At 38.5% G+C, this 24,150-nt stretch overlaps 1 protein-coding gene across 1 annotated transcript; it reads right to left on the bottom strand.

Annotated features, from left to right (window-relative positions):
• LOC114315168 (uncharacterized) lies at positions 1-22,773 on the bottom strand. Its single transcript, XM_028261743.2, has 3 exons — positions 22,076-22,773; positions 21,631-21,680; positions 1-450 (listed from the first exon to the last, which is right to left on the bottom strand). Exons 1-3 carry the CDS (start codon positions 22,236-22,238, stop codon positions 169-171), a joined length of 495 nt encoding a protein of 164 aa, XP_028117544.1. The 5' UTR covers positions 22,239-22,773; the 3' UTR covers positions 1-168.
• Positions 22,774-24,150: the final 1,377 nt, after the last annotated feature.

Here is a 24,150-nt window from a genome sequence, read left to right on the forward strand (position 1 = left end):
TACTCTAATAATTTTAATAATAATAAGAAAGTAACAATAATTAATAATTAGTTGTAAAGTATTATATGACAATTGAGTACCCAAAAATTTCTCTTCCAATATACTACAAATTGAAAGAGAGAAAATGAGGATTCTATGTGAAGTATTAATATATAGCAAACACCAAGGCTAGGGCTTGTACAATTTGTTGCCACATTTGCACCTCCAAGCTTCTGGGTAGTACTCGGCAGTCACCGGCGTCCCTGGTGGCGGCACTGCCACATGCACCGGCTTGCACGGCGTACACGTGCCACACTTTGACATGCACTGCGGCGGGGATGATCCGGGCCCACGCAAAAACCTCCTCGTCCCTCCTCCCAACTTCAATGACGAGGAGGCCTCTCTCTTGTTGCCTTTAGACGATGCTAAGATCTCTTGGCCATTCATTTTCTCCAAAACCATCTCAAATTCCTATGCCATAGTAGTTTAATTAGCACCAATAATACATGCATTTATTAAAATCACACCGTTTGCACATATATTACATTTAGGTATTATTTGGTGTAATTTATTGTAAACTAAAAACTGATAATCAGAAAGCAGAAATCAAAAGCACACTTCCCTAACTTCTAAATAATCAATTTTTCTCAATTTATTTAAGTTATTTCTGTCTAAAAAGTTCTAAACAAAAGTTATACCAAATAGTTTGCCACAAAATTTTAAATTAAAATAAGATATAATCATCCCCATATTCCATACCAAATCCCCCCTTAGTTCCTGTGAGGATATATTTTCTGAATACCAACACGTGGCATGGTGACGCCGACGTGTCAGTCGAGGTGCCACGTGTCGTGGTAGTTAAGCCGAGAAGATATCGGAGTTGCCGAGGTTATTCCCGAAGATATCGGAATCCGAGATAAGCAGATAAGGGACAAGAGTCCTAAGGCAAAGAGGGGACTTAACCAAGATAAGGATAAAACTCTTAGGGAGTTTATCTTTATCTCTTAAAGAGTCCAAAGTAAGCACTAAAATTGGAGTTCATAGAAGTCATACTTCAAGTGGGACTTGGATTGAGTATATTATAAAAGAGAGGCACCCCCGTGGGTCTAAGGTATGCAATTTATGTTTTGAGTATTAAGTTTTGCAATTGATTATCTTTGAGAGATATACTGACTTGATCGTCGGAGTGCCCCCGGGTGGAAGAACTACCGCCGGAGCCTTTTCTTTCTGTTTCAGGTTGCTGAAGCCATCTATTCTGCCTGTGCTCTCCAGTTGATCACTAAGCAGGCAGTGTGGTCAGATTTTTACCCACACAATTTGGCGCCGTCTGTGGGAACGAAGGAAGAATAGATGGCCAGTAACGGACAGCAGGAAAATATTGGGGATGACGCTCCCACTGGGAATGGCAGACCAATTGACCTTGACATTGAAGGAGACAACCACAATACAGAAGCCCGCGACCAAGGTCACAGAGAGAACAACGTCACCCCGGAAGGCGACACGTCAAAAAGGACAAACCAAGGAAAGTACTACAACGAAGATAACCTCCAGGTATGGAGGGACAGGTGCCTACGGAGGGATGATGAAGTAAAAGAATTAGCGAACAAGCTGGCAGACCTTCAGTCAGTCGTCAACTTCATGATGCAAAATAATGTTATGCAGCCACCATACCCGCTACAAGATACGCCGATGCCAGCAACCAACGCCCAGAGGGGCGGAAGAAAAACAATCCCCGACGTCCCTCAGCATACCAGGAGCGGAAGGCATTCTCACCGGCCTTCCGGGGAAGTCGGACGAGAAGAACCGAGGCAAGAGGAGTCCCGAAGGACGCACCACACGAAGAATCCAGAGCCCAAAGAACATCGGCATATTCAAAAGCAAGCACTCTGCTTTGACACAACCCATGGAGAAAGATCCAAACGGACCCACCACGAGGACGAAAGCAGTGTACCAAAAAGACTAAAATCCAAAGACAACTGAGCTCCAGGGAGGAGCAAAGAAGACCTGAGGGACTACCTCAAAAGGAGGCAGCATAATGCTGAAGCCGAGGTAAACTCCCCAGTAAAACCGAAGACAGCCTTCTCGGTGGAACTGGACAAATTCGAACCACCAAAAAGATTCAGCATGCCGAGGTTCCAAATTTATGATGGCAAGTCAGACCCAAACTTTCATGTTGGACTATACTTGAATTCAATGGCGTTATATAGCGGGAACGAGCCGTTGCTCTACAAAGTATTCCCCTCATCCTTTGGGGAAATTGCATCTGATTGGTTCCATAAATTACCAAAGGGAAGCATAAAGACATGGGAAGGCCTGGCCGAGATGTTTGTGGCCAGGTTCGTGACCAACATGCTGCAACCCCTGAGGGTTGATGCTTTGATGGCTCTAAGAATTACCAAGGAAGAAGGCCTTAGGGCCTATGCGAAGAGGTACTACGAGGTGTTCAACCGAATACCCGAATGCAACCAAGAGGTAGCGGTCGTGTCTTTCAAAAACGGCCTAAAAGATGACTGCCCGCTACGGAAGTCTTTGGCAAAAACATTGCCAAAAAGCATGGAAGAACTCATGGCAAGGATCGAGAAGTATGCCAGAGCCGAAGAAGATACATCGGGAAACAAAGAGATAAAGCAAGAAAAGGGAAACGGCTTCGCTTCGATCGGAGATAAACAAAGAGATAAACAAAGAGATAAAGCAAGAAAAGAGATAAAGCAAGAAAAGCCGAAGCAACACTGGACCGACCAAACAAGAAACAGAGTTGAGAAATAAACAGGCGGTAACAACGGTATTCCGGATCCCAATCCATAAAGTCTTAGATCGGATTCGAAATCAACCTTATTTCAGGGCTTCGGCAAGAGCACCGGGGGAATTCATGGGAAGGAACGTTGGTAGACGTTGTGCCTACCACAATGAAGAAGGGCATCCAACTCAAGGTTACAGAGCCTTAAAAGCACACTTGGAAGACCTGGTAAGACAAGGCCTTCTGAGGGACCTGGTCGATGAGGCCAGAACAAGGGAAGAACAGGCAAGGTTGCCTTAAGCACCAGCAGCACCCCCTCCCCCAGCACAGCTACCACAAGCAGGAGAACCGAGGGTGGTTAATGTGATCCACTCAAGGGTCAACGAAAACGAAGTCAGAGGAGAGACCTAGAGGGTAAGACATTTACAGCATATCTACCAAGTCGGGGAAAAAAGACATCGGCCAGAAGAATGCCAAGGGCCGATGATAGCCTTTATTGAAGCCGACCTAGAATTGGTCCAACATCTGCATAATGATGCCTTGGTAGTATCCCTCCAGGTTGGGGAGTGCCAAGTGAAACGCATCCTAATAGATCAAGGCAGCTCCTGTGACATCATGTATGTCAGATGTTACAAGGAGCTAGGCCTTCACCCTGATGACTTAGAACAATCCAGCGGCCCGATGGTCGGCTTTAATGGAACGCCGACATGGCCACTGGGTGCAACAAGCTTGGAGGTACAAGCCGGCACTAAGAAGATCCAGACGGAATTCCTGATAATTGACACACCCTCACCATACAACATCATCTTGGGAAGGCCGTGGCTGCATGTAATGGGGGCAGTTCCCTCAACGTTGCATCAACTACTACGATTCCCAACAGGGCATGGGATTGAAGAAGTCAGAGGGGATCAACTACAAGCAAAAAATTGCTCCATGACAGCAATGAAATCCACCTGTAGTATACGGGAGCCAAGGAACGCAGAAGTTGAAGATGAGGACATGGAGGTCCTAGAAGACGTCGGGAAAGAACCAGCCGAAAAGAGCGAAGAGGCGCTAAAAAAAGTTTTCGTCCAAGAGGACGACGAAGAGCGTTTCTTTATTCTCGGCTCAGGCTTAGCTAGGGAAGAAGAGAAAGAACTGGAAGATTTCTTAAGGGCAAACATAGAGGTGTTCGCCTGGACACCTTATGAAATACCAGGCATTGACCCCGAGGTCACTTGCCACAAACTGAATGTCGACAGATCGGCAAAACCTGTGATTTAACGAGCCAGAAGACCGACGTTGATGCACGTCGAAGCAGTAGAAGAAGAGGTAGACAGACTCCTGGAGGCCAGGGCCATCCGAGAAGTTCAGTACCCGACATGGCTGTCCAACACAGTAGTAGTAAAAAAGAAGAATGGCAAATGGAGGGTTTGTGTAGACTTTACCAGCCTCAACAAAGCTTGCCCCAAAGACAGCTTTCCTCTGCCCAAAATCGACCAACTGGTAGACGCCACTTCAGGACATGAGAGGATGAGTTTTTTGGATGCATACAGAGGGTACCACCAGATTGCCATGTACCCTCCAGACGAGGAGAAAACCGCGTTCATCACCCCTAAAGGCCTGTACTGTTACAAAGTAATGCCTTTTGGGTTGAAAAACGCAGGAGCAACCTATCAGAGGTTAGTAACAAAGATGTTTAAGCATCTGATTGGCAAAACAGTAGAAGTCTACATCGACGATATGGTCGTAAAGACAAAGGAATCAAAGGGTCATCTTGCCGACCTAAAAGAGGTCTTCCACATACTCAAAAGATATCGGCTCCGACTCAACGCCTCAAAATGCGCCTTTGGGGTTGGATCAGGTAAATTTTTAGGATATCTGGTAACAAGAAAGGGCATTGAGGCCAGCCCAGACCAAATCAAGGCCATCCTGGACTTACAGAGCCCGACATCGGCAAAGCAAGTTCAAGTGCTTACTGGAAGGGCCGCAGCCCTAAACAGATTCATCAGCAGAAGCTCAGATAAGTGCAGACCCTTCTTCAACCTGGTGAAAAAAGCCACGGACTTCCTATGGACAGAGGAATGTGAAGCCGCCTTAACCGACCTAAAAAAGTACTTGACCACAACTCCGGTTCTTTCCAACCCAGTACCAGGGGAGGAACTGTTTTTGTACTTAGCAGTCTCAGAACACACAGTCAGTGCAGTGCTAATCCGAGAGGAAAAAGGAGAACAAAAGGCTGTTTATTATGTAAGTAAAACTTTGGCCGACGCAGAAACAAGATACATACCACTGGAAAAATTAATGCTAGCCTTGGTAATGGCTTCAAAGAAATTGAGCCATTACTTTCAGGCACACAAGATTGTGGTCCTAACAGAGCACCCACTGAAGTCCTTGTTGCATCAAGGAGACTTAACAGGAAGGATAGCAAAATGGGCAGTAACACTGGGCCAGTTTGACCTAGAGTTTAGGCCGAGAACAGCAATAAAGGGCCAAGTTTTGGCTGACTTCGTCGCAGAACTCACACCTGAAGCCATCACACCTCGAGCTCCGTCGAGCCAAGATGAGCATTGCCCCAACAAGCAAAAAGAATCCCAGTCAAAGAAAAAAAAGCAAGAGAAAGAAAAGCTCAGACCATGCAGCATCTACATCGGCGATTCATTCAGACTATTCGTCGATGGAAGTTCAAACCGCCAGGGAGCAGGAGCAGGAGTACTGCTGATATCTCCAGATGGAGAAATTGTAGAACAGTCCATCCGTCTGGGGTTCAAAGCCTCCAACAATGAAGCAGAATATGAAGCATTAATTGCAGGGCTAAAGCTAGCAGCAGCAGCAGAGGCAGACGAGGTAATAGTTTTTTGTGATTCACAACTCATTGTTAACCAGTCAACAGGAGAATTTGCAGCCAGAGACGAAAGAATGTCGGCATATGCAAAGGAAGTCATCCGACTGGCAGCCCTATTTCAGAACTGCAGATTACTCCAAGTTAGCCGAGATGACAACACCCACGCCGACGCGTTGGCTAACCTGGCCAGTTCAATTCAAACTGGAAGAACAAGGACAATTATGATCGATTACATGTCGGCTCCGAGCATAGACAAACAGAGCACCAAACAAGAAGCAATGTGCGTAGACTTGGGACCAAGCTGGATGGATGCAATCATTGCATTCCTAAAAGAAGGGAAGCTGCCAGAAAACCATAAAGAAGCACATAAAATCAGACTGAAGTCGGCCAGATTCAGCCTAACAGCAGAAGGCCATCTCTACAGAAGGTCCTTCACTGGACCGCTCTTAAGGTGCGTACACCCTTTGCAGGTTGAAGATTTTCTCTACGAAATCCATGAAGGAATTTGTGGAAGCCATGCTGGGGGCAGATCATTAGCCCACAGGGCCATTACCCAGGGGTATTGGTGGCCCTACATGCAAAAGGATGCCGAAGCCTATGTGAAGAAGTGCGAACAATGCCAAAGGTTTGCACCTTTGATACATCAACCAGCTGCTGACCTAAACCCAGTATCCAGCCCTTGGCCGTTTGCCCAATGGGGCATGGATCTGGTTGGATAACTTCCCCAGGCAACTGGACAGAGAAAATACTTGCTGGTAGCAACAGACTACTTTACAAAATGGATAGAGGCAGAGCCTCTTGCCAAAATCCGAGATGTGGACGTCAAGAATTTTATATGGAAAAACATTATCACCAGATTTGGAATTCCAAGAGCAATAGTTGCCGACAACGGAACACAGTTTGACAGCAAACTCATCAAGAACTTTTGTGCAAAATTCAAGATCAAGAATTATTTCTCAACACCAAGTTTTCCCCAAAGCAATGGGCAAGCAGAGGCATCCAACAAAGTAATTCTGGATGGAATAAAGAAAAGGCTGCAGGCAGCAAAAGGAAAATGGGTAGACGAATTGCCCAATGTACTTTGGGCATATCGGACTACGCCGAGAAGATCAACAGGAGAATCCCCTTTTGCCATGGCTTATGGCACAGAAGCAGTCATCCCATTAGAGATCGGCATCCTAGGGATCAGAACCCAGGGAGTAGAGAATGGCACCAATGACATACTCTTAGCCCGAGATCTGGATTTATTAGAAGAACGAAGAGAGAAAGCTGCCATTCAGCTTGCAGTATACCAGCAACAGCTTGCCAGAGCCTACAACAAGAAGGTCAATCCAAGGGATTTTCAAGTCGGCGACCTCGTCCTAAGAAAAGTCGTCGGAAACAAGAAGGACCCCAGGGAAGGCAAGCTTGGCCCAAACTGGGAAGGACCCTACAGAATTACTTCAATATTAGGCAATGGAGCATATCGGCTTGAGGACAATGAGGGCAAAGCACTGCCCAGACCTTGGAATACTTGTAATTTGAAATTTTTCTATCATTAGATGTACATCATATTTTGGCCGATATCATCAATAAAGTCCTTTCAGAATTCTTTCAACACACATGATTAAGAAAGTTATGCATTGATATTTATTGAAGACATAATTAATGTGAACCCAAGTCAAACTCAGGTTCACATTGGGGGCAAAGAAAAAGCCGAGATTATTCCTTAATTCACTTGTTAAAATTTGTAGCAATTTACAAGTTGGAATTAAGCTGATTCCTTATCTTCACTTGTTGAAATTTGTAGCAATTTACAAGTTGAAGTTAAGCCGAGGTTATTCCTTAATTCGCTTGTTGAAATTTGTAGCAATTTACAAGTTGAAGCAAAGCCGAGGTTATTCCTTAATTCACTTGTTGAAATTTGTAGCAATTTACAAGTTGAAGTTAAGCCGAGGTTATTCCTTAATTCGCTTGTTGAAATTTGTAGCAATTTACAAGTTGAAGCTAAGCCGAGGTTATTCTTTAATTCACTTGTTGAAATTTGTAGCAATTTACAAGTTGGAATTAAGCTGATTCCTTATCTTCACTTGTTGAAATTTGTAGCAATTTACAAGTTGAAGTTAAGCCGAGGTTATTCCTTAATTCACTTGTTGAAATTTGTAGCAATTTACAAATTGGAATTAAGCTGATTCCTTATCTTCACTTGTTGAAATTTGTAGCAATTTACAAGTTGAAGTTAAGCCGAGGTTATTGCTTAAGTTCTCATAGCAATATGGTGGTTGTTTAAACCCTAAGGAAGATGCTTAACACTTGTTGAAATTTTAGCAATTTACAAGTTTATGTTAAGCCGACATATGGTCACCAGCCAAGGTATATAGAAACTTACAAGTGAAGTAAAGGCTAAGTATATTGTTTAAACGCTTGTTGAAATTTATTTATTTAAACACTTAGAAAAAACTACAGTATATGCTAACACTTGTTGAAATTTGTAGCAATTTACAAGATTGCAGGTCAGTATTTTGCCGAAGTAAAAGTTTTGTAGTTATACCCGACGTATGTAACCCCGACAAGATTACATAAAGGATGCAACATGAAGAAGCATACAAAAATTTCTAAGTACAGAACGATGCAGAAGCAATCAACAGAACATCACAAGATTAAAAAGCATCTATAGAAAGAGCAGTTGCAGTTACATGTTGAAAAAGTTACTTCGGCCACAAAAAGGAGTTATACATTGTCTGGAAACTAAAAAAGTACAAAATACAAAGTACAGAAAAAAGAAGGAACAAAGTACAAAAGACATTTTTCAAGACTCTTCAGTATCAGCAGCTACAGGGACTGGGACCTCGGACGATTCTGGTGGAACCTCGTCGGCCACTTTTTCCGCTTGTATCTCGGCATCAATCTCTGCGATTGTTGTCTCAACACTTCTTTCTATCAAGAGAAGATCGGACGATAGCTGCCCAGTGACAATTTCCTTGGTTGCTCCCTCAACCTCATCACCCTCCTCATCCAAGGTTAAGTCCATAACCTGCCCAGCAGGAGGAGGGGACTTGGCTTCGACGGCATCCTTGGGTTTTCTCACCAAGGCTTCTTCATTGGTTTCCTTATCTTCGTCTTTGACATCAGCCTCAGACTCTGATTCACCTTCAGGTGGAGGTGGAGGAAATGGTAAAGGAATAGCGTCGGCCTGGCGCAATGGCGAGTCAGCAGGAAGATCAAGCTTCTTTATCAGGGACATCCAACCAAGAGAAAATCCCCTGTTGCATGCTTGCCTGACTTGAAGTTTGTAGTCCTCTGCGACGTCAGCCATGCCCTGGGCATAGGCCTTTTCGTCGGCTTCTTTGACTTCGGCCTCTTTGGTGGCCAAAGCTTGCAGAAGTTCTTTCTCCGCCTGGGCCTTCTTAGCCTCAGCATCTCTTTTCTCGGCCTCAGCAACTTTTTTCACGGCCTCAGCGGATTCGGCCTTCTCAAGAGCTAAAGTTTGGGCCTTAGTAGCTGCCTCGGCCTGATCTTCCAATTTTTTCATCCTTGATTCCAGAGATCTGATCTCCTTCTTCATGAAAGATGCTTCCCTCTTCATATCAACCAATCTTTGCCGGTTTTCAAAAGATTGCATTGAAAATGAATGAGCGTGCTGAATGGCCTAAGGAAAAACAGAAGTGTTAGAAAATATTTTCAGTAGGAAACAGAAGGAAAAATCGCAAGTGCAAACAGGAACACTTACTTGAACGGAGTGTTGGAGCATGAGAGCGTAATTCTCATACTCACTAAGCTTAGCATTTCGATCCAAATCATTTGGAAGGAGAAGAGCAGTGCTGAGGGCGACACCAACGTTAATATCGTCGGCACTTTCACTGGCCATGATAGGCCTATCCTCCAGAGTTAATTCAGGAGCCCATGGAACGTCGGGCTTCTTTGACGCCGAGGTCGTCGCGGACGATGACCTTGGCCTCTTAGATTGTGTAGACCCTGAGGGTTGGCCCTCAGCAGACCTCTTGGTGGCAGCAGAGGTTGATTTTTTGCTTTCTGCTAGTTTAGAAATAGGCAAAGCATCCTCAGCCTCGGCATCTGTAGCCTTGGCCTTGGGCTGAGCCTTTTTAACTCTCTTTGGTTTTGGTGGGAGCATTGATTGCGTTGGTACAGCTTCGACATCAGTTGGAAGCTCGGCAAGAAGATCTTGAACGACAGGCCTTGGACGAACCATCTCGGCAGTCTTTACAAGTCTTCGTCGACGTTTACGCTCTGGAATTGGTATTAAGTAGGGGGCCGAAGTTGATGGAAGATCGGCTGGGTCACAGGTGGATCCTTGATCTGTTCGGGACGAAGAAGCGGTTAAAGTTGTAGCAGTAGGTGGAGACAAACTCTTTTTTTTCCTTTTTGGGATGTCGGGCAAAGTGGATTTATACGTAGGGATAAAGTTTAGTAACAGTGGGGCTTTTCGTTTGTGGACTGGAAGGTCAAGGAGTTTTTTCAGATCTGTTCCTGGGAAAAAGGATTGGCGGAAGTTTTTCGGTGGCTGATGAAGATCTGCAGGACAAAAAACAAACAGACATCAGAAACAGAAAGTATTAAAGACTTAAATAAAAACAACTAAGTGTTGGCTCAGGGCTCTTACCCTTGCCCTCTGAAATTGTTCGAGGAAGAGGGTAGAGGTGGACATCTTCGTCTGGGCCAAATTCCCAATTTCCCGACGCAATAACAAAGTCATCTCCAGCCCCCTTGTTGGAGTCTGGAAGGTCGGCTACAATTTTAAACTGGGTGGATCTCGGCTTAAGGTAATAAACGAAGCCCCTATCCTTCAGGTTGAGGGGACACATGGTATAGCAGTACTGAAGGTTGGCTAGGGTGATTCTAAGATTTTCCTGCCTAGCTAAAGCTATAATACCGTTAATCACCCTATATGAGTTGATAGTAAGTTGCATGGGGTTCAGCCTGTAGAAATAAAGAACTTCACGAAAGAGGGGATGAAGTGGAAGCCGAAGTCCACATTCGGTAAAAGCTACTATAGGAAAAGGCATTGTATGATCTGTGGGCATGATGGTATCATTATCCCCAACTAGCTTAAGGTGAACATCGGCTGGGATAGAGAATTCTTGCCTGAAGTATTCAAGTTTTGTTGGGGTATTTACCCTATGCCTCCACATACCCATTATGTCAGCTTAAAATATGTTTTAGAAGATGGGCGTTTTTAAGAAGGGTTACAAGAACCTCGGCAAAGATCTAGGAAAGGGCTGATAAGGCTTGTTTCAGTTTTCCCTAAATTTGAAGGTTCTACGCACAAATCCCAAACCTAAGAACTATAATGATCAAGATCGAAGGCACAGATCTGGGACAGATACAAAAAAAAGAAAACAAAGACGAAGTTTCAGATTCAAGAACAAAGATGGACTATCAGAAACACGAAGAATACAAAGGGATAAAGGTCAAGAATTATGGCAAGAAAAATATTGAAACAGTACAAGTGTTCAAAGTATGGGAGAAATCGAGCAACAAAGCAGTAATGGTAAAAGCACATAAAGAGAATAGAAGAATTAAAGGAAAGGGTCTTACCAGAACAAATGAAGCCGGGGCAATGTTCGCCGAGCTCAGAAATCGGTTGCAACGGCAAAGAAAGCTTCACAAAAATGGGAGATTAAGGACAGTTCCAGAAGAGAGATCGAAGCAATGGTAGGTTCGAAGAAGAGAAAGCTTTTAGAGAGAGAAAGAGCAAGAAACCAGAACGAAAAAGTGAAGGAAAAGTAGAGGCAAAAAAGAGTTTTGTCAAAAATTTGAAACGGCGGCAAAATTAGGGCAATTATTACGCCTAGAGCAACGCAGGCGTTAGACGGCGCAGACAAATGACAGACAGCTTTCAGGCGCGTCACAGACACGCTCCAATGAAAACAAAACACGTGAAAAGGAACGGTTAGAAATGCATGACAGCTCATGCGCGTGGAAAAGTACGTTCGAAACCTTGTTCTCCGAAGAGAACACGTCGGCTGGAAGAGGATTATCTCGGCTAAACAGTTTTTGAGCCATTACTCAGAAAAGAAATGTTGAAATATCGGTATAGGTTCCATCACCTCAGAATGCCGAGGTAATAGAACCTAAGAGGCAGTTGTGAGGATATATTTTCTGAATACCAACACGTGGCATGGTGACGCCGACGTGTCAGTCGAGGTGCCACGTGTCGTGGTAGTTAAGCCGAGAAGATATCGGAGTTGCCGAGGTTATTCCCGAAGATATCGGAATCCGAGATAAGCAGATAAGGGACAAGAGTCCTAAGGCAAAGAGGGGACTTAACCAAGATAAGGATAAAGCTCTTAGGGAGTTTATATTTATCTCTTAAAGAGTCCAAAGTAAGCACTAAAATTGGAGTTCATAGAAGTCATACTTCAAGTGGGACTTGGATTGAGTATATTATAAAAGAGAGACACCCCCGTGAGTCTAAGGTATGCAATTTATGTTTTGAGTATTAAGTTTTGCAATTGATTATCTTTGAGAGATATACTGACTTGATCGTCGGAGTGCCCCCGGGTGGAAGAACCACCGCCGGAGCCTTTTCTTTCTGTTTCAGGTTGCTGAAGCCATCTATTCTGCCTGTGCTCTCCAGTTGATCACTAAGCAGGCAGTGTGGTCAGATTTTTACCCACACAGTTCCTATTTAGAAACTTGACTTTTTAGTAACTTTAATGCAAACCCCCTCTCTAGTCTTAAAATTTTTAATACATGGCCGCCCTCCATCATGCATAGGCCACCCTTCCCATTATATCTGAGGAATTGGAATTGATTATTATGCATGTGAAGAATAAATTTATAGAACTTAATTGAAAGGCTGGGATACGAGTGTTTGGAGAAATATCAAACGTTCAGTTATCCTAGTTTACTTTACTAATCCGCGAATATTAAGTGCAAAAAATTTAAATTTTAAAAATTATAGCCAAACATTGGTTCACAAAAAGTTGTACATACACTACTTTAACACGTCTTTTTATTTTTTTGAGTCACATCATTTTTTTTTTATTTTTTTGTATATATTTTTTTAAAAAATAAAAAAATATATTTATTTAGATCATTAATTTATATAAATATTGGATATTTTAATAATTATTTAAATTGTTTAAACCCAATCTCATCTCAGCCCTTCTAAATGGCCCCCAAATCTTAGGTCCATCCTGCTAGTGGCAACGATGACAATTGTATTGGTAGAGGTGGTAGAAATGACAATAGTGGTGGTTGAGTTGGGGCGGTTGTGATGAGTTTATAATAGTATATGCTGATAATTATGTAAAAGTAATAATAAATTCAGTTAATATTTACTAGTTTATCTTTTCTTTTTTTTAAAAAAAAACTTTTAGATTACATTTTAATAAATCACTTAAACTTTTAAAATACACAAATTATGATTATCAAATGTACTTTAATTAAAACATTTAGTTTAAGTTCTGAATTGCTAAACACCATCTAATGTGATGTTTGATACAACTGAAACCTACAAAGTGAAAATTAAATAATTTTTTAATATGAAAAATTATAAATAAAAAAAAAATCACATAAACAATACTTTTCAATCCACAATCATGTAATAAGTTTGGTCACTAATAGCTCTCATGGAAGTTATGTGACATTTAAATAAATAAAGAAAATACAAATAAAGTAATACGAACAAGATTGTGTAATATTGAATGGAAGCATTTTTTTTTAACCCCCACTAATTAGCATGTTATTATATTAACATAACTAAGAATTTGACTTTTTTCATAAGCTCGAACACTATCCTCCCTCTATAAATTTAGAGGTGTAAAAAAATGATCGCCACAACTTTGAGTGTTGTTAAAAATTTCACAGAACCAGATAGAGTGAGTAGCAAGGTGAATAGAGGTTTGGTGATTCAGAATAACATTATTTTATGTCTAAAAAAGAATTAAAGAAAAAGGAAAAATAGCAAGACCAACAACTTGGAACAAAAAAAATGCGGCACAATTTAAAATCAAATTTATATCATATATTTAATTAAGCGCTCGGGTGAAGGGTCCAAATTTAAATTTCTTGCGGCCAAAGGTGCACACTAAACTTTTCTGTTCATAAGCACATGCCTAAACGAAAAGACCAAAACACCCACGTATATATTCTAAACCAACCTGTTTATTTCCAATTCATTTTCACAAACCAATCTAAACCCTAACAAATCTAATCTGTACAATAATATATAGGCTAAGAAAGAGTATCATACAAGAACTTAACTATGAGAAATAATATCCTACAAGAAATCTAACTATAGCAATACAAACATATATAGGAAATCAATACCTAATATATTTAAAATAATATATCTACGAATATATACTATATATATAATATATACATTTTTTTTGGATCAGCCAAAGAGAACCTTTATTGATGCAAAAACCATACAAAAGCAGAGATTACATCAAAAAAGGAGGGGAAGAGCAGCAAGCTTGCTCTCCTAGGAGTTTGGTGAGGAATCAAACCCAAGAAGAAAAGAAACAAAGAAGAGAACAACAAAGAAATCCAACAGTCCAAAAACAAACCAACCTCATACCAGCAACAGAATTGAACCTGGCTCAAAACCAGAAACAAACCTGGCTAGTGACCTTGAGCCACATCATATTGAGATTGAAACTAGAGCCACAGAACAACACACCAAATTTGAGATTGAACCTAGAGCCACATCATATCTGAGATTGATCCTATCTGAATATATATAATATATACATATATACATTAACATCCCTTTTCAAACTCAAGGAGAATAAACATTAACCAACTTGAGTTTGTAAACAAGGTGATTGAAGTGGCCAGAAGGATGAGTCTTGGTGAAAATATCAGCAGAGGCAACAGGAAGAAGATGAGCAGTGCCACGAGCAACATGTTGTCGAGTAAAATGACAGTCGATCTCAATATGTTTAGTGTGATCATGAAAGACATCATTCTGAGCAATCTGAATAGCATTCTGATTGTCATAATAGAGAGAGGTTGCACCAGAAGAAGTAACACCCATGTTTGCAAAAAGCCATCAAAGTCATATAAGTTCTTGAGTAGTGTCAGCAAAGAGCACGATATTCAGCTTTAGTACTACAACGAGTGGTGAGAGTTTGTTTTTTATTGCACCAAGTAATAAGAGAGTCCCCCACGAAGAAACAGAAATCGGTAGTGGAACAATAATTAGTAGGATCTCTAGCCCAATCAGCATCAGAAAAGGCACGAAGCTGAAAAGATTAGTGAGTTGAATAATGAAGTCCATGAATGAGAGTGCCTCTGAGATACCATAGAATGCGAAGCAGAGCATCATAATGAGGTGTGAGAGGAGCCGACAAGTACTGACTAACAAGATGAACAACATATGCAATATCGAGGTGAGTAACAGTGAGATAAACACGACTGCATCAAGAGGAGTAAGATGAGTCTGAGGATCAATCGGAGTAGAAGCAGTCTTGCAATTTGTAAGGGTAGTACGTGTCAAACGATCTAATGTATATTTGGCCTGTGAGAGATAATAACCAGTAGAATCATGAGAGACTTCAAGACCTAATAAATAATTGAGAGTACCCAGGTCTTTCATTTCAAAACGCTGACGAATGAATTGCTTGAGGCTAAGAATACCATTTATATCATTGCCGATGATAATCATATCATCCACATAGAGAATAAGAAGAGTGGTGCCCTGAGCTGTTTTGCGAACAAATAGGGCAGAATCATATGAGCTAGAGATGAAGCCAAAATCATGAATGGTGGCACTGAACTTAGCGAACCAAGCATGGGAGGCTTGCTTAAAGACCATATAAAGCACGTCGAAGTTTGCAAACCTTATTTGCTGGACAAGTAGACCTAGGAGGAGGTTGTATGTTAACTTCCTCAAGATCGCCGTTAAGAAAGGCATTTTTCACATCCATGCGAAAAAGATCTCATTGCCGAGTAGCAACAGCAGCAATTAAGCTATAAATTGAGGTAAACTGAGCAACAGAAGAAAAAGTCTCCTTATAATCAATGCCATATTTTTGTGTAAAGCATTTTGCAACAGGAAAAGCTTTGTAGCGCTCAATAAATCTATCAAAATGGATTTTGATTTTGTAGACCTATTTGCAGCTAATTGCAGTCTTTTTAGGGGGTATATTAACAATGTCCCAAGTATGAGTTTCATCTAAAGCTTGCAGTTCATCGTTCATAGCTTGCTGCCAAAGAGGATTAAAGCGAGCCTCACGATAGGAGGTAGGTTCATAAATGCTAAAAGCAGTGGAGCCAACAATATGACCACCAAGATGCACAGGTGGTTGAGTGACCCATTTTGGATGATTGGTAGGACCGGTATCATGAGAAAACTCAACAGGTTCATTAGAAGAAGAAGAAGAAGATTCAATAGGACTCGAGGGAGCAACTGTAGGACCATCGGGAGGAGTAGGCTCAGCGGGATTAGATGTAAGCAGAGGTGTCTCGAGAGATGTAGAAAGGAAACTTGCATTAAACACATCAGAAAAGAGGCTTGTGGAAGGATTAGTAAACATGATGGAGGTGGAACGTGAGGACAAATGAAACGATGATAGAGAGAAAAATATTGTGTTTCCAAAAAACCATATGACGAGAGATACGAAGATGCTTAGAGATAGGATCCTAATAGTGGTAGCCTTTATGTTCAATTCTGCATCCTAGAAAACAACACAAACGAGAATGAGGTTCAAGTTTGATGTGTTCATGAGGCTGAAGGAGAACAAAACATGCAGACTCGAAAATCCTAAGATTTGTGTGTAGAGGACTAGTGCCATGTAGATGTTCATAGAGAGCTTAGTTGTTGATGATAGGAGTAAGTACACAATTAATGGCGTAGACAACAGTAAGCGTAACTTCACTCCAAAAAGTTTCAGGACAAAAAGAAGAGATTAAAAGAGCTCGAGTAGTGTCGAGAATATGCCTATGTTTCCGTTCAGCACGTCCACTTTGTTGGGACGTGCTGGCATATAAACGATGAGGTTGAGTACCATACCTTTGAAGAAAAGAGAGAAAATCATGATCCCTATACTCTATAGCATTATCAGAGTAGTTTTAGAAAATTGAGTTTGGACCATTTTTGCATAATTGTAATGAAGTTGTTTAAGTTCAGATCAATTTTTCATGAGAAACAACCAAGTAAACTGAGAAAAATCATCTATAAAAACAACAAAATAACGTGATCCCCCCATTGTAGCACTAGGTAATGGGCCCTAAATGTCAGAATGTATAAGATCAAACGGTGCATGACAAACAAAAATACTTTTATTAAATGGTAAAGTAGACTGTTTTGCAAGTTGACAAGGAAAACAATCTAAAGTATCTGGAATAATATGACCTAATTGACTAGTAGAAACTAAAGACTTCAATCAACTAATAGAAATATGCCCTAAACGATAATGCCAAAGATGAAAATGGGACAAGATGGAAGCGGATGTAGGAGCAGCAAACTGTGTGGAGTTCGGAACATAGAGATAGATGAGCTCATAGAGACGTCCATATTTACGGCTGATCCCAAGAGTCTGTCCCGTCTGAGGGTCTTGCACTAAACAATCATTAGTAGAAAATGTGACAGTTAAACCAAACTCACATAATTGACTAATAGAAATAAAGTTTAAGGTGAGAGTAGAAATAAAATGAACATTTCATAAAGACAAATGAGACGTGGGAACAGAACCAACATGACTTACAGACATAAGATAACCATTAACAGTATGAATGGAGGGAATATAAGAAGATAAAGAGATAGAAGAAAATATAGTGGAATTGGAAGTCATTTGATTATAACAGGTTGAGTCAAAATACCAAGAAGATGTACCTGAAGTCATAGACAAAGCAGTAGAAGAAGGTGTACCAGAGGTGAAAAGAAATTGTTTAAACATGGCCTTAACATCGGTTTAGGAAAAGACAGGAGCAGACGAATCTAAAGGCTCTGATGAATCCTTAAAGGCAGCAGTAGCAGTACGATAAGTGGGCAGAGATCGAGAATGATTCCCGGAGCGATGTGGACCCTCTCCGCCCGGTGAAGAGCCACCATGAGAGGAGTGACTAGGGGGAGATGATCGGGATGGATTGCGAAAACGATCTTGCTGTAGATGACCAACACCAATCTTATTACAATACTCGCAGGATCTGACTGGGCAATGAACGAGAAGATGAATAGAAGAAAGGCCTCGATTCTGACAGTAAATGCAAGCATTGGACCACTAGGTGGTCAAAGAAGAACCCCATGACAGAGGAGTGGCAAGAACAGAGTCCATGTGATAAGTGTAGAGAGTACCAAGACATGTCTCATCAGATAACAACTTTGAAATAGCCTACTCAAGAATAGACAGGAGAGTACGATGAAGTAGAGATGTATGCACAAGCTTGAACTGAGTAATGAGAGCCACGAGAAATTGACTACCGACTATTAATTGGGATACTTAGTGAACAAAGTAGCATCTTCAGTATAAGGCCATTCAGGTTCAAAGAGAGCAAGTTGGTCCTAAACAGAATATATCTGAGAAAGAAAATCCTTAATGGAATGACTATATTCTTGATGCATACAGTGAAGTTGACTCTGAAGTTGATGTTAATGAGCAAGACCAGTAGTCTAGTATTGGTCTTTCAGAAAATCCCAAATGTCTTTAGCAGGAGTGATAATAGAGTCAAGTTGAAAATGACCAAACTGGAGACTGATAGAGGTAATAGATGTATTTCGAAGCCAAGCAATGATCTGGTAGTTCTTACTATCCCAATCCTCTAAACAGTCTTCATATTTGGCTGCAGTTTTATCAGTCTCTTTTACCGGTTTGGTCACATCCCCAGTGATAATGCGCCGGAGTTTCTTGCCTTTTAGAAAACCAGACATGGCTTGGGCCCATAATATGTAATTGAAGCCGTCAAGAATAACAAATATCGGTTGAGAGGTATTATGACGATCTATAATAATAGTATGAGAGAGGCAAATAAATAGTAACAACACTTTCGAAAGAAAACTACTGAAAATAGAGTATACTAGTGGATTTAGAAGGTCCAAAATAGGTGGAAACCAAATGAATCGGTTAAAAAATGATCAAAACTTGACCTAACAGGCCAAAAAAATAGTAGGGTTGCCATCACACAAGAGGCTGATGACGTCAGTAGGCGTGCGGCAAAAGCATGGAGTGCTGACGTCACGTGTGACGTAGAAACGAGTGTAGGACTGACAAGAGCGTGATGTCAACAACACAGAGAGAACGACTGAGTTGCTAAGTAAGCGGCTGGCGCGACTAGGGTTGAGGTCAGCAAAACGGAAGTTGCTTGTGCGCGCATGATAGTGCGTGTATGGGTGATAATGGAAGTGATTGACGCACTGTTAACAAAAGCGACGCAAAGTTAGGATTTAGAACAAAAACTCTGAAACTATGTTACAATAGTAGAGAGAGAGGAAATAATATGTATTGTATTCAATCAATTAATTTATACAATAGAAGGCCTGTATATATAGGCTAAGAAAGAGTATCTTACAAGAAATCTAATTATGAGAAAGAGTATCCTACACGAAATTTAACTATGGCAATACAAACATATCTAGGAAATCAATGCCTAATTTATCTAGGAGTCAATACCTAATATATTTAGAAATATATACCATATACATACAATATATACATTAACACTAGCGTCTCTCTGTAGCTCTTCTCTCCTCCCTCTCTTATCGCCGCTTTGCCACCGCCACAACCACTACCTATTTCTTTATATTTGCAAAAAATAAAATAAAAATCCAAAGCCCAAGGGCACATGAACCCCTCGTCTCTCTATACCTCCGTCTTTGCGTGGTGTTCCATGATATTGTGATTAGTAAAAAAAATGAGATATTATATTTTTGTATTGGGTGATTGAGGAATGATGGGTCATGGTAAATGATAATTGGTGAAAGAGTGTGGACACGTGGTACTCTGAGAGTACCTAATAATTTTCTTTTATTATGTAATCTATATAGTACTTAAATATATATATATATATATAGATAAATTACAGTTACCTTCCTTGAGATTTCTGAAAATTACAGGGACCTCCTCTACGATTTCTGAAATTACATTGACCTCCCTTACTTTTTTTTGATATTGTCAAGATTCTCCCTCTTGTTAATTTAGTCCAAACGGTGTTAACTTGGTTGTGCAAATGACCATAATTCCTTTTAAATACTATTCATAACCTCAATTTTCATTTTATTTTTCACAATTTTTATGTAATTCCTTGACTCTACATTTTTTTTTCCGCTATAAGTTTTTTTAACTTTTATACGGTACAAAAAATAAAATAAAATCAATCATTAATGAAAGTAAGAAAGCATATTCGTGTTTCTTTTTAAAATTAATTTTAAGATTTTATTTAATAAAAATAATTTAAATAAGAGAAACAAAGATTAAGATATAGATTTTAGATGTAATAAATAACAAATTATTTGAGTATTTTATTATTTTCAAATAATTTCATTCTTCAAGTAAAATTCCATTTTAATTAGATGTAAGAAATGGCAAATTGTGTAAATAGTTTATTATTCTCAAATAATTTTTTATCTTTCATTCTCTATCAACTAATTTTACTTTATTGTAGTGTGATTATATTTTTTTTTACTTTTATATTTATTTTTAAAATTTTTGTTAATAAAGTGAGAAATATTGATCTTTTTTATTTTATTTTATTTTATAATATTCATCAAGTGAAAATTGAAAGACTCAAAAATATAAATTAAAATTTGATAATAATATAGGATTGTGAAAAGATAAAAATGATAATTTTTTAATATATATTTATGAGGTTGCATTTGGTAATTTTTATAAGTCAATTTCTTTTTTTATATATTATAAATATGCAATGTTATTATGTTTATTTTTCTTAAAAAAAATTTAATACACAAATATGTTTACAAATCAAAAGACAATTTACGTTTTGTAAGTTGTTATGGTATTAGGTGATGCTTGCTAGCATTGATGAATGAGAAAAAAATTATGAAAAAAAATGAAAGAAAGAACATGAGGAAAGAGAACAAATAATAATAATAAATTATGTGGTGTTGATGTTGGTTGCAGTGACATTATAAAAAAAAATAAACAAATGATAGGATAAATAAAAAGAAGAATGAATGAAATAAAATAAAGAATTTAGAATTATAGGTCTTGTTTGGTTTGATTTTGAATTTTTTTTTTTGAAAATATACTCTACGAACATTTTTTTAAGAGTAATCAAACCAAATAGATTTTCTCAAGAAACTCTCAGAAATGTGTTTGGTTATCTAATTTTCATGATTACTTTTGAAACATGTTTGCAAAAAAGGCAAACCAAATAACTTTTTGTACTTTTTATCTCAAAAACTACTCTACAAAAAAAATCAAAGTTAATTTAGAGAGAATATTTAGAAAAAGGCAAACCAAACAAATTTTTGTACTTTTTTATCTCAAAAACTACTCTACAAATATAAACCTAGTTTTTTGGTTAAATATTTCTATAATATCTTAATAAATTAGAATTTTTTTTTTAATATTGTAAAATAATGTACGGGTTTTTATTAATTTTTTTTTTTTTTTTTTTTTGTGTAAAAGCTCAGAGGAAAAGTGAGTGAAATCTACTATTTAAATATATAAGAACAATCTTGATATTTTTGACTCATAATACATGACATCAGCATGATATGAACATATTCTGTTAAATTAACTAACAGAAAATTAAACGGTGAAGGAATCTTAATAATAATTTCAACAGTAAAGAAAAGTTCTATAATTATTTTAATTACAGGTAATTGTCAGAAACCTTAGGAGAGGTAAGTGTAATGTACCTATGTATATTGTAACAAGTGACAGAAGATTATATATATAAATGGGGAAATTATTTAATAATTCTGAAATATTACGTGACCATATTCCAAGCCAATCACCAATTATTTAGTCTTCATATTGTTCTTTCATCCCCAATATAAATTGTGAAACCTTACCCCACTTTACTAATCAAAATTTTATAAAAAATCACATGTCCATATTAGGAAAGTACAAAATAATCACCCATATAAATGTGCATTCATGTTTGTATCTATGATTTAAGATGAGAAAGCAAGAAATTTGAAGTGTTAGTTAAGGGTAGAAAGTGGAAACTCACCCACCTGAACGTAGTAAAAATCAACTTTACCAGCCAAGGGAAAGCTCATACCTCCTGGACAAATAAAACACCAAAAAAGTTAGGGATCATAAATTTTTTTTCATGATTATGAAAGATTTATGATCTTTGAATTACCTTAATTAATGTGTAGTGCTTTATTTTAAGTGTAATACAAAAGTCACAAAATTTTCATGATTATTTTCATGAAAGGCTTTTCATGATACCTAGCATTGATGAAACAGGATATCACAAGATATTAATGCCATTAATGCTTGGCATAAATTGAATGATAATTACTGTGTTCTTACTTATTAAGATTCTAAGGTGAAGCAAAACAAATAATGTTGTCAAAAATAATTACAGACATCTAAATAATTAAACAAAAATTATCTGATCTGGAAATAACGGCTAGTGAGAAAGTTATATCCAGTTCTGTGATCGAGAATTACCTGAGAAGGTAGTAGTTTTGATGCAGATAGCGGTGCCGAGAAATGAGCAAGCAGTAGATAAGAAGAAGATGGAGGAGATGATACAGCGGTAGTGGTAAAAGAAAGTTGTTTTGTTGATAAACCACAATCTGTGAATGTGAGTCTTCCACTCCATCATCATCATATCATAATCATCAAACCCCTCTTAAATAAAATGCTGAACAATGATTTGCTTCTTTTGATGTATCGATCTGATTATCTTCTCCTTGTCCACCTCTCTAACATCGAATTCTCAACTTCTTCTTGACTAATCTCTCACCCGGACACTCTGATTTCCAATCTCTCTCACTCTCTAAAAGTCTTCTCTTTTTTTTTTTGGAGGCTCATGTGTTGGGACTGTGTGAAAAGTGAATTGAATGTATGGGTGTCTAGGTCTAGCACACAGACACGCGCACAGAGAGTGGCTACCTCTGCTTTGCCATGTTTGGGCCTCAGATTGTGTTTGAGGCTTTTCCCCTTGTGCCTTTCAAGAACTCCCAAATCCCAAGCCAACCACACAACTCAAAATACCTTCACACTTCACAGCCACTATCTTCCCCCTCCAAAATCCCCTTTTCTCTCTCTCTCTCTCTCTCTCTCTCTCTCTCATGTAACACTATAAAAGCCTAGATCTATCCATGCGATATATGCCTACATAAAATATAGAAGATATATATGTTATGCTATGGTGGTGGGTTGCACTTTATAATTAGGGATAATTTCAATGCTGTGTATATTTTAAAAAATATTTTTAAATTAATAATAAATTTTATAAATATTAAAAGATAAAATTATAAATTTTATCACAATTTTCCTTTATAATTAAGCTTCTAATGCCAATAATTATGTTTACATATTTACATGGGTCTCGAGATTAATTGGTATGCATGTTGACTCCGGCACCCAGTTATTAAAAAAAAAAAAAAAAAAAAAAAAAAATAAAATAAAAAAAAAAATGTGTACATACATTGGTCCTTCAACCAAGTTCTAATGGTATATACGTCCACATGTCAAAAACTACCACCATATGTGAAAAATTCGGAAAATACTATTTATCATAAATTTTTGTTTCCAAAATAAATAGGATTATTTAAATTAAAAAATTAGACTTAATTTTCAAATTCAATGTTCAATTAACCAATCACTCTCATGTGTTATTTTTTTCTCTTATATCTTTTTTAATTATCAATCAGGCATTTCATTTACACATCATTAAATCTAAAAAGTGAGATTAAAAAATAACCTTCATTTTCTTTGCGAATTAGTTCAGAAGTAAAGTGTATCTTGTAAATTTAAAGCCTTATTTGTCATCTACTATATAATCCATCTTTTTATCTTTTTATCTTTTTTCCATCACATCACCTCTCTACTTTTCTGCACATCTTTTCGTAAAAAGACAAAAAGTGCACTTTTTTAGCACACCCCAAACCAACCCTAATGATGGAGAAATGTGAAAACATACAGAATGATTATGGTTGAAAAATGGTAATTTATTTATTAGTTTTTTTACGTATACCATATTGTTGGCAAAATTGTTTGGTAAAGTGATGTTATACATATGGCACTAATTCACTTGTGTGATCCAAAGCACAATTATCAATAAATGTTTATGACATATTTATTTGTGTCTAGGAGTGAGAAATGAAATAAGAAATTAGATTATATGTATCATTTTTTTTTTAAACTTATTAATTCTAGAGTATCACGTAACATTACTTACATGGTTACTTTCAATAAGAGCAATTCTATAATCTCATTTCTTATTTTATTTTCTCACTTCTAAACACAAAGCAAGCTCACATTTGTACATGCACATGAGACCTGCTCGCTTGTGTCCTGAAATAAGAAAATGAGATAAAAAATAAGATTATATATAGTATTTATAGTATTTTTTTTCAATAATTCAGAAATCACAAAACACACAAAGTAGATCATTCTTTGTTTTAGGAAATACCACCACCGTTGTCGTCACCACCTCTACCATTACCTTACCACGACTACTACCATCCCCCACCACCACTGCCATCACCTACTATCTCCACAGTGTCACTGCCACC

This window comes from Camellia sinensis, chromosome 3 (genome assembly GCF_055761805.1).
Source record: "Camellia sinensis isolate YWXY chromosome 3, ASM5576180v1, whole genome shotgun sequence".
NCBI lineage: Eukaryota > Viridiplantae > Streptophyta > Magnoliopsida > Ericales > Theaceae > Camellia > Camellia sinensis.